This window comes from Anneissia japonica, unplaced genomic scaffold (assembly GCF_011630105.1).
Source record: "Anneissia japonica isolate Jap-2015-1 unplaced genomic scaffold, ASM1163010v1 scaffold997_len2565447_cov190, whole genome shotgun sequence".
In the NCBI taxonomy this organism is placed as follows: Eukaryota; Metazoa; Echinodermata; class Crinoidea; order Comatulida; family Comatulidae; genus Anneissia; species Anneissia japonica.
In genome coordinates, this window is record NW_022696369.1 from 1,006,851 (window position 1) to 1,019,321 (window position 12,471).

General features: G+C 34.3%; 1 protein-coding gene across 1 annotated transcript; it reads right to left on the reverse strand.

The window, feature by feature from the left end:
* Positions 1-7,480: 7,480 nt before the first annotated feature.
* On the reverse strand, positions 7,481-10,717 carry LOC117102063 (somatostatin receptor type 5-like). The gene is made up of 2 exons (XM_033242278.1): positions 10,549-10,717; positions 7,481-9,528 (listed from the first exon to the last, which is right to left on the reverse strand). Exons 1-2 carry the CDS (start codon positions 10,551-10,553, stop codon positions 8,529-8,531), a joined length of 1,005 nt encoding a protein of 334 aa, XP_033098169.1. The 5' UTR covers positions 10,554-10,717; the 3' UTR covers positions 7,481-8,528.
* Between the last annotated feature and the right edge of the window lie 1,754 nt (positions 10,718-12,471).

The following is a 12,471-nucleotide window of genomic DNA, read 5'->3' on the forward strand; positions in this document are numbered from 1 at the left end:
CTTCATTTTGTGTAATACTTTCATGTTGCACAGCGCGTTGTAAGGCGTCACAGCGCATCGCTACAGGAGGCGATCGCTTCATGAAAAAAATCTCCCTATTTTTTGGTTTTCAAACTTGGGATCTCTGACTCAATCACTATCTATCACTATTGATTTCACTATTTTCATTAATATCACAATACAGTAACATCTAGGGAAACTTAAAAGGAAATAAATACCACAGCAAGACATCAGTAGAACAAGGAAGTGGTTACAAAAAGACAACCGTTAGCGGCCTACTTTAGTGACAAATTGTTCGGAAAAACTTTAAACTTCCTGGTTCTAATTTCTCGCAATGTGGACGACTTGTACAAAATTATTGTGTTAGTGGTTATTCCTGGACCAAGTATCACAATAAAAGCTAGCTGGGACTAGGCATAGCTATGGCACGCCATGGCATGTCACCTCATAGACAATTAGCGACGAGCGCACTCGACAAGTGGCGATGCGTATAAACTCGACCGATAGCGATGTATGTAAATGTGTGTGTGTTGAAATGAACTGCATAAATGACCCAGGTTTTAACGAAAGAACGCTGTACAGATAGGGTACAGTACATCCTACCTTATAGCTAGCAATATACCGGTATCTCTGCCCATAAACTTCTGAATTACCTATAATACATGACTCAGGTAGGCGTGCCTTTATCGTAATTTGAGAAGTATGAGAAAAAGCCTGTAAATATAAGAGTAGTTTTCAACCCACGAAGCAGGTGAAGTAAATAAATCAACGACAATTAAGTTTTATTTTCTATGGTACAATAGAGAAATTAATTAGATCTGTATGTATCGCCGAAAATCGCTGAGTAAACTCGACCAGTGTGGATGTGTGTGTGTGTGTGTGTGTGTGTGTAAACTCGACCGAAGGATGTGTGTAAACTCCATCAGTTTCATATCCATAGGTAGTGATATGTGTTAGACATTATGTCCGTCCTACTGTGCCATATTTAGCATTGCAGGACCTCCATGGTAGGACTTACTATACTTCATACAAATCTAGTAGGTTATAAAAAAAAAAACTTCATTTACTCTCCAAGAAATCATGCAAACATTAATTATTAAAGTTATTTCGTTTTAAAATCAAAATGTTTTCAGTGACAGTTTCTGTCTCCATTTGTGTGTTGTAATCCTATAATGTATTAGGCCGTGGTTGGCTGGAGGCGCGTGTAAGGTCTCTTAGCGAATCAATGCGATATTTCACAGTAATACGAATTCACATAATTACAGCGCGGAGCTTGGCAAATACTAGGAAGGGCAGTGCTGTCCGAAAGCTCTGCTTCTAATGGGATTTGCATTCCCAACGAAGTCTCAGTGGCGCAGTGAGGGTGTCTACATGGACAGCTGAAAATTTCGGGTTCGAATCCCGGTGTGGTTAACATAAGTTTTCTTCACACTCGCAGATTTCCTCTTCATCAATTCACATGGGCCAATTGTGTAGGCCTACACTGGGGCTAAATTTATCCGAGATTACTTGTCCCACTCCTGGAGCCATAGCTCGAACCAGCACCGATATTAAGGTTGTAGGTTGCAGCGCCCCTGCCTTAAACCAAGGACTTTTAAAAGTTAAAAGTCCTTACTTAAACTCATCGATCATTTTCTCTGTTACCGTAATATTAATTTATATAATTATAATCTGGCTTGTTGTTTGTACATTTTTTTAAACGTCTGTATATCGTATAGCATTCTTATGTTCACTGAATTTTGGCATTAGGTCAAGTTGTTTCAGTTTATTAACAATAGCAGATCTGTGTATAAAGGCGGTAACTTGAACCTGAATTAGACAAAAAGGAAATTGAAACCAATTCTCGTCGTCATTGATCTGACCCTCTAAAGAGAAATCTCCACAACATCCGTATATAAATTAGGAACATTTATATCAATACATTTCATGCATGGTCACAAAAAAGAAAACATTTTTCTGTCCGGCCTAAAATCGGCTATTCTTCAATTCTCCTCATAGGAGGAAAATTATAACTGTATTTATTTTAGTGAAGAGTCAAATTGTCCCGCTGGACTACTACAATGCATAATAATAGAGTTACTATATATAAGCGCAGCGAGGTTAAACATCCACCATCAATCATGATTATCGTCATATTAATCGTCATCACCATAATTATTATTATTATTATTATTATTATTATTATTATTATTATTATTATTATAATCATCATCATAATTATCATTATTATTTTTACACTATATCATCTTTGCACATATGTTAGTTTTAGGATACTGTTATCTAAACCTACTGTACTACGCCTAAACACATCAACCTCATTTTCCCCTTCAAACAGAGCATTAAACTACTGTACTGTATAGTTTCCTGTGCCGTAGCATCTAGAGAAAATAGAAATCACAAAAGTAGTAAGAATGGATGTTGAAAACACAATGTAACGGTCAAGAACCCCGGAAGTATTCAGAATACTTATTGTATATAGGTCTAGGTTTACAGAGCTATACACTAAGCATGTATTTAATCCACACTAAACTGCCTACTAAATAATGTGCGATTAAATACATAAGATAAAGCCGATAACTCGGTATGAGATCCTTGTTCAAATCCTTGTTCATAGAAGTGCCATATCTTCTAATTATGTCAAATAATCGTAAATTAAATTACAGTAGAACCCCTCCTTTGACAACCCATATTCTACGGCCAACCCCTATTAGGGGACGGGGACACTTTTTGAGTGTGCAAAATGGTCAAATCAATACAATGTTACCACTATTTGATACAAACCCTTTTTTGTATCAAAACAACTACAGTAGTAACAAAATAAGAAAAAAAAATCATTCAAATTTATATTTTGACACCTTTTGAGCAATAAACTTAACAACAAACAAAATTTGTTCCATCCATAGAATGGGGCATTGGATGCCTAGTGCATGTTTTACTTCGTATAAATAAAATCTTGTCAATTTTGACCATTAACCATGGAGATTTCTTCTTTTTTTTTTTGGTATTTTTTGATATAGGATTCTAATTTATCCGGACAGCTTGCACCCATGAATTTTAAGTTTATTAATAGTATTCTATCTTGTGCATCCAATAGAAAGCTTAATATTTAAAAAAAAAAGAATATTTGGTCATTAACATTGCACTCAATTATAGAAACAATATCGGGAACATAGACAAATTTTGTAGTTTAAATTACATATTTGTTAATTTCATATCTTAAATGAATTATTTTTTTCATTGCAAATTATTGTTATAAATTAATTATAATTAAACTGTAACTCATTCTTAGGTCAATTAAAATAAAATTATAAAGGATCTATGTCATCATATACATAATACAAAAAAAAAAATCCCCAAAACTCCTATTAAGGGGACAATTTCGCGTCTTTGGTTAGTGTCTCCTGAATAGGGGTCCCTATTCAGGGGACACCCCTATTAAGGGGACATTTTTTTTTGGTCCTGAAGGTGTCCCCTTAATAGGGGTTCTACTGTAAAATGAATGTGCAAGTATCACAATAAATTATAGCTAGCGGGGACCATGTATAGCTATGGCACGCCACTGGGGCATAACTATGTCGCCTCATATAGACAGGTAGCGTGTGTAAACTAGACAAGTAGCGAAGAGTGTACGCGACAACTCGACAAGTAGCGAAGAACTCAACAGGAGTAGTGATGTGTGTAAACTCGATCAGTAGGGATGTGTGTAAACTCGACTGGTAGCGATGTGTGTAAATAAACTCGATTGGTAGGGATGTGTAAACTCGATAGGTAGGGATATGAGTTATGTCCGTCCTGACGTACCATATTTAGCATTGTAGGACATCCATGGTAGAAATAACTGTACTCCATAAAAATCTACTAGGCCTATCTGCCTACACCTTTGTTGTGTTCAAGTTCAGCTGACCAATAAGAATATGGTACTATAATTTTCCACGTATACTGTTGTAAATACAGTAAGCTATTGCCATGTTAAAATATATATTAGTATAATACAGAGAAAATTAAAAGGCAGCACTCTGAGACTAACTTAGATGTTATTTATTCAACACAAGCTTTCGCTGGCAGTCAATGCCAGCTTCATCAGGTGTGTGAAGTAAAAAATTAAAAACAAAATAAAAAAGAGCTTATGCATACATAATTAGCAATAGTCTCACAATTAACCAATTGCAGTCGGATACAATGTAGTATGCAATGATCAGAGATAACAAGTGTAATCAATCAAGCAACTAACTATTCTACTAATAAATAGAGCTAGGCAGATAAACTATCTGTGCAGTCATTTAGCTAATTATATACACATCCCTAACAATCGAGTATAAAACATTAAATAGATACAAGGAATTAAACAATTTCAAGACAATCTGATCTGACTCAGTTTTATTGTTAGGGGAATACTATATCGTTAATACATTAAGTTAATTTGCAGGTAGGTCTATAGTGCCCTTTTATTCAAAGTTACCGTACCATTTTATACAAGCTTCATTTACGTTTCAGGAAATCATGCAAACAATAATTACCGTATTAAAGTTATTTCGTTTTAAAATAAAAATGTTTTCAGTGTAAATTCCTGTTCCCATTTGTGTGTTGTAATCCTACAGTGTATAAGGTCGTGGCTAGCTGGCTGGAGGTTCGTGTGAGGTATTTCGGCGAATCAGTGGGATATTTCACAATAGGTCTATATGTTTACAGAACAATACACTATAAGCATTATTTAATTCATTAACCACCGCACTAAACGGGTCTACCAACTAATGTGCGATCCAATACATAAGACAATAACTTTTATGAGATCCTTGTTCAGATCCTTGTTAAATTGACGTGCCATATCTTCTAATTAGGTCAGATAATCGTAAAATAAATAAATCAATCAATCAATCAATATAAATTTGTAAAGCGTCAATACCTGCGGCAGATGCAATGTTCAGTGGCGCTAATGACGTTGGCATTACTCAAAGTGCACATAAATTTAACTTATGAAATTGTAAAAAGAAAAAAAACTATTTACACTACATTTCTGTGTCACTCACTTAGTAGGAGATGTAGAAAAGATAAGATTTAACCTTTTCTTAAAAAGAAAAACACTTGAGGATAAACGGATGTCAGAGGGTAAGGCATTCCATAAAATTAAAATGGATGTGTAAATGTTTGAAATTCCTCGAAATTTGTAGACATGAAGTTGTGAAATCAAAAGCTAAGTACTGATTCTAACTTACCATATAACGCAGTGGCCTGGTCGAATCCCGGTCGTGGTAATTTCTAACCTTTTAAATAAGAATTCTTGGCAATCTTTTGCATGCAGTATGAACATTTTGGATTCTCCATTCTATTGGCGCTGCAGCGTTTTCAAGCCCCCGCTAAGATTTATTATCATGTTTTAGTGTTTTTAATGTTATTTTCAGTGAACCATCACACTTGAAGTCTATGACATAGGCCTATACAGTACCGATCCGCGAATGCCTACTGTACTTTCTTTTGCCAGTTGCCTGTTGACAGATCGTTACACATCCACTAATGGCATTGTTCGACATCCACCATCATTATCATTATCATCATTATAATTATTTAACATCCTGGATAGATAAATCTTCACCAAGCTATCATCATTATCATCATCATTATTATTATTATTAGGCCTATAATAATAATAATTAATATTACTGTATTTTATTGCCGGTAAAATAATAATTAGCCTATTACTTGGCCGATTTTATTCATATTTACTTAATCGCAGAGCGAATCTGAGAAAAACTAAAGAGGATGAGAAATAAATACCAAATAGCAAATCGTTTATGAACCCGGAGGTTGAAAATGTTTCAATTAATACTTGTGAGCCTGTAAGTTATTTGTGATTATCAATGATCCCGGAACCATAAGTATCGCAACAGTTGACCTACAGTAACATTTTCCTGTTAGGTCCGAATTACTTCCTTTTAATTCCTTAAAGTCACCAACGTTTGCGATAATTAGACCTATGGCTATAATGGATATCATATCCTACCCTTATCTATCTTATTTTATCATCATTAAAATTGAATGTGTAGACGTCGGGAATTCCCCCAGTCTTAGGCATTTGTAAATAGCCGAGTAAAGGAAAATAAAAACTAAAACGGTATTTGTATTTTTCATTCATGCGAAGGACGGGTTATCAGAGGGGCTTTGCTCAATGGAGAAGTTGGGAAGGGGGCTTCTGTAAGATTATAGAATCCCCATGGTAACGGACCTGACCACATAGCCAGAAGATGATTTCGTAGTCAGTGTTAGTTTGTAAAAGCCGAAAACCCATTTTAAAAGAGCGTTAATAGAGGCTTTGTCAATTTCCGATATGGTGACCACGTTTGCCATATATCCTTGGTGATCAATTCAAATGGCTGAATCACGCAATATGATGAATAAAGTATAATTTTTTAAACCATTTTTTTTTAGTTTGCTGCTTGTTTGTGCCACCGTATTATGTTTCCTTAAATTCTATTGACCTGTATTTCATTCAACTATAATATTTTAAATAAGAATTTCCTAAGCAATACTGAAATCAGCACAAAAGTGTTTATTTGAAACTTTTTACAACTGTTTTTATGTTATTGTTACACTAGACCCATAAGAATAGAAATAATCAAACAATGAGTTATTCAAGAGTTCTCAAAACGTTTAATAACATGTTAAATATTTATAAAATTATTTTACAAGTAAAGTAGCATTGTTGATATAGAACATATACTCAAAGTAATAATATAAAACCGAAAGTTCCACTGATTAATCTCAGATAATATAGTATAATACATACTTCAAGTACTTCGAAATGCACACCATCGTGTGGGATTCAATATTTCGACATTAATTATTATTCCTGATGATGACGTAATTAATGTCGAAATATTGAATCCGACACGATGGCGTGCATTTCGATACTTGCAGTATGTAGGCCTATTATACTATCTTAAATAATAATATTGTATTTAAAAATGGAATATAAATATATAAATATAAAAATCAACATATTTTAACTTCAATATACAGTAAAGGTATTCGGATAATGATAAAAGTAATGCAGTATAACAAATACAAAACTGACCCTTGACAAAAACATAAGTAGAAAATAATATTAATAAATAAAAGCACATTGCGTGAGAATCGTTTAAACGAAAGTATAATTTTTAGATCCGAAACCATTAAATGTAAAATAGTAAATTAGTGGTTTGTTACCGGTAGGCCTACTTGTTATTATATAACTTTATTTTCTTAGTGTAGCTCCTTTATGGTACCTTGTATGAGATAACCACGTGTTTGAAAATTATTTTTTTAGAGAGGTCTAAAATTATAATAATAATAATAATAATAATAATAATAATAATTATTATTATTATTATTATTATTATTAATACTATTATTATTAATATTAATATTATTATTATAATTATTATTATTATTGTTATTATTATTATTATTCAATTCAATTCAATTCAACTCAAATTGTATTTCGGAATTACATATTCATAGCATGAAACAAAATAAAGAAAAAATTAAATTAAAAGAAATAGATTAGAGTATTATTATTACTATTATTATTATCATTATTATTATTATATTATTATTATTATCATTATTATTATTATTATATTATTATTATTATCATTACATTTATTATTATTTTTTATTATCATTATTACTATCAATATTATAATACTATTGTTATTATTGTATACATTATCACGTGATAATGTGCTTCGGCTGTTAGCAGGCAGGTATCGTTGGTATGTCAATAGTATTGATAAACAAACAAATCATCTTGGAAAGGTCAAGTAGAAACACAGTTTAAAATTAATGACGACGAATTGTAGTAATGAAATTATATTACATGCAACATCACACAGTTATCTTATAGTAAAATTCTTACACACTTATTATTATTACCTTGATTTACGACAGTCTTTCAATTGCAATTGAGAATACACAGAATTGATTTGAATTGAATTGAATAGGATGCTGTTAATAAATTAACTTAATTGAGCGTTTGAGCAATAAACTAGGCCTCTAACAATACATTAAAGTACTAGTATTAGGCTATAAAAACAGAACGTTTAAGATACAAAATACTTTACTGGTCTTTATATAAAAAAGTGTCAATGTAGAAAACGTCAACCCTAATTGAATTTTTATTACAATTATTAAAGCTACAAGTTAATAAGACGTAAAATAATCAATAGGGTGATAGGCCTACTCTATGCTGACGTCATAGTCATGCACTGTATAATCTTTAATTGACAAACAAGATCTGTAGACCTAAAGTAAATACTTTTACTAAAACAATATTGAAAAATCTGTCTGCCAGTGGCGCCGCAAGTGAGAGGGTAACAGAGGCAGTCCCTTCCCCCATTGCACTCCTTCACCGATGTGAGAATTTTGTTCTAAAGATAATCTTTATAATATGGAATGGTGGTAAACAAGGCCGTGGATAAAAAGAATAAACAAGTACTTTATTACAAACTGTAACTAGAGTATATCCACTCATAAGTCGAATCTATTTCAGCCGTTTAAATAGTTGAGCTCATGGGCGTTGGAGTCATTTCTTCGTCGGCGCTATGTCCCATTTTATTCATAATGTCTAGCTTAAGTTTTTTCATCCCGCGTTTAAAATCGTAGAACGTAAACGTGTATATGATTGGATTTATAGATAAATTCATCGTATTCAAAATAATTGATAATTCGTAGATTATGATTATATCACTGAACTCGAAGCAACCACAAGCCGTATAAAGAAAAAAGATGATTTTGTTGGGAGAAACAGTGATAAAAAATGCTATACCGACAAAACAAATTGTATAGATGAGACTTCGTTGGGCTTTGCGTAGCCAAGTCCGTGTGTTGTCCGTATTTGACCTGCTTATGGTCTTAGCTTGCGGAACTGCGCGTTCGCGTAGATTTATAAGGATTCTGGCGTAACAGAATGCCATAGCAATTACAGGCACAATGTACTGGGTAGTAAAGAAGACAGCACCCCAGAAAACACGTGCACTATAGTAGTATGTACAATGTCCAGTTACTTCGTCATACCCCGCATAAACAAATAGTTCTATCCCAGTTAGCATGCCGATGATGTAGGGAAGTATCAAAACTAATCTGCCTTTTTTATCCCTGAAGTGCCGTCTAAAAAACTTAGGATGCAAAACAGCTATGTATCGCTCTATCGTTATTATTACTAAATTATATGTTGAGGCGTAAGTTGCGCACCAAAATATGTTCAAAATCTTACAGAAAAATACTGCTCCGCCGTCTGACGGAGCTGATGGTGTGAAGAAGGCCAACATCATAATACAAGCCACCATATCTATAGCAGATTGCTGGAAAATCAGTAAATGCGTCAGAGATTTCTTGTAAATTTTGTTGTATAGCAAAACTAATATGACGAATGCATTTGTTATTATCCCAATTCCACTGATGATAAAACGAGTGGCGATTAGCCCGTCTGGATCCATGAATTTCTCTTCCGGCCTATCACCGTCCGAAACAGTTTGATTTTCCATTTCCATTGATCTGTATTGCAAGAAAAAATGCGGAAAAAAACAATTAACAAGTTGTAGTTTGTTTGATTAAAAACGCGGAACGACTCTATATTAGACAGCAAACGATGTTGTCTATACCATAGGAAAGTAAAAACTTATGCGCAGGCCCACTTACTGTTTAATATATCCTGTATTCTATCCTACTATACCTTGACATTCATGGTTGTATGAATGCATTTATCAGTTGTTGCTTGACAGAGTGACAGGCAATTAACTATTGTAGTAGAATGAAGAGAAACTGAGTTTGACATTCTCAATTCTACTGTAATGAATTGTATTCTTATATTTTTAATAGAAGTTAATACACCTTTGATTAAAGCATCAAATGTTTTTCTTCGCAGTATGTAATTTATGTCAAATAATACCTCGTTGACCATTAAAATAAATGTATTATTTTTAGAAATAATTCACTACTAGGCTCTCGATTCGTTTGTATCACTATGTTATGATCTGGCAGTTAAAAAAAATTGTAAATCCGGTGGAGGTGCTGCATGATGCCGGGGTCGTGTGTCATCTTAAGTACCTTATTACTTTACAAAATGATACAAATGTCATAAGAAAATACAACACCAGATAATTATTTCCTGAAAACCGAATTCCATGTGGATACTTTAAGGCAGTATAGGGCATAGACACACGCTCCCACTGGGAGCCTATTTTTGCATACCCCTATCTATGCTGTTGCATTTATGTCAAACGCCTGAGGTTTTTATTTAAAAACAACAACAGTCTTCTACAAACACCTTCAGCGAGTCATTGTGACCATGGCTACAACAACATGGCGTGGAAATTAGAGTTTTGAAGAGCTTATTTTAAGTTGGATTAGGTCAAGAAGGTAACACCATGGTAACGCTATCGTCGTGTCAGCTGGTACGGGCTGCCAGGGAGGGTTTTACTGAGTTCTCTCAGATGACAAGGCAATAAAAGTCTACTATACGGGTCTAACTAGCCTACGGTTTATATAAACATAAAATATACAATGGTTACTTACAGCATTATTTGAGATCAAGGTAGCAATAGACTATTAATTAATTTGAATGTCAACAACCGGTTATAATCCGTCCAACACGACTAGATCAAATGATTCACAAACGATCGCTCCTACGTGTTTAATAGAATATCATCCAGGAAACTTCCCGGAAAGAGGTACACCTACGGTACTTACAGCACGTGAAGGAATGGATTTAGGTAAAGGGATATACTTGACAGGAAAGATGAATTATTGGGTCATATGTGTTTGTTGGTCATGAAAGGGGACTGTGAGTACAGTGATAACAGTTTCACGAGAAGGGGGTGGGGTGGGGGCGATGGGGAAAACTAGAACGAAAGTGGGCGTGATTGGGCCTCGCTTATACTATTTCGTTGGTCTGAAGACCGATGCCACCCCTGTGACACAATTTTGTAAAGTAAAATACACTATTCAGCACATCAGGTGCATGGATACAGTTTAATTTTTTTTTTTATTCCGTGTTTATTATCTCAATTATTATTTTTCCTTCTCAAAACGGCAACTTAGCCCAGAGGCACGTTTGTCCGTGACCGATTAAAATATTGGTCAGCGTACTCCACGACCTAAGGTTAATTAGGCCTATTTGTTTAGGTTAGACTACGGACGAACCGTTAAGTTATTTATTTGTTTTATGGTTATTATTATTACTTGATTGTTTATTTTATATACAGCAATTAAGATTTCATTGTGAATGTAGCTGTGTACAGATCCGTTTTCACACTCATAGGCCTACACATACTTAACACGACCGACCGAACAAAAAGACCAAACGACAAAATCAATGATTTAATAAATCAATTTAGGCCCAATCGATCGATATCAATACATAAATTAATAGCCTTGAGCTTTGGTTTTGCCGAGAGGGGGCTGTTGTGTCTTACAGCAAACCGTGCTTACACTACAGTACTATGAAACCAGTTTCAAGACTAAAGTTGGGAATTCGAGACTTGAATGCGGATATAAACGCACAGCTCATCAAATGACCATTTTACAGAAGTGGCAGGCTAATGGTCATGATTGTCGTCTGTCTCATTGGCGTATCCAGGATTTAAGGAAGGGGGTGCTGATGACTGTGAGACTCCACACCACGTCAGCGCCACCGTTGGCGGTAGTAACGCGCGAACATTTTCAGTATTTTGTACATCTGATGGATGCACAGAAATTGAACTTAAACTTAAAATTGTTAATTCTTTTCATTTTTGACAAATTGAGTAAAAAAAGAGGGAAAAAAACCAATTAATTAATTAAATATGTGCCCGAAAATGGCACTTGAATATTACAATTAAAAACTCTACCATATCCACCTGAACCCCACCATGGTTTTAGGGCGTAGATGAGTACATTTTAAGAATTTGAGACTTTATAGATGCCCGAAAACGGCACCTGGATATAATATTTATTAAAACTACCATCCACTTCAGCCCACCATATGCTTTAGGCTGAAGACAATTACAAAACTCTTCACTGTGACCTAACGCTGGGGCCGAGGGCCCTGTGACTTCCTGACACTGAGGGCCCTGTTGGACATAATTTGCAAGCGTGAGACTTTTGTTCTAAAAACCCAGGTATTTTTTTTCCCTAGATACCCGGAAATGCATTCTTTGCTACTTTAAGGTTGTATTTTTACAATTGGAAATCTGTTAGGAATCCGCATTTTTTCTTGAGAATGCATATGTCTGCCGTCCACGATCCAACCTATCCCACTGAAATTAGACGCCCGAGTGGCGTGTGTTCTTTGATCCTACTGATGCAGCTAGTTTGAGTTGATCGAAAAAAAAAATAGTAAGAGAAATATTTAATTTTTTACCGACTATTATCAGAATTTATCAACTGAAGAATACATGAGATACTATAAGAAAAAATGTAAAAATGTATTCAGACTATTTAATGAATTAACTTCTATAT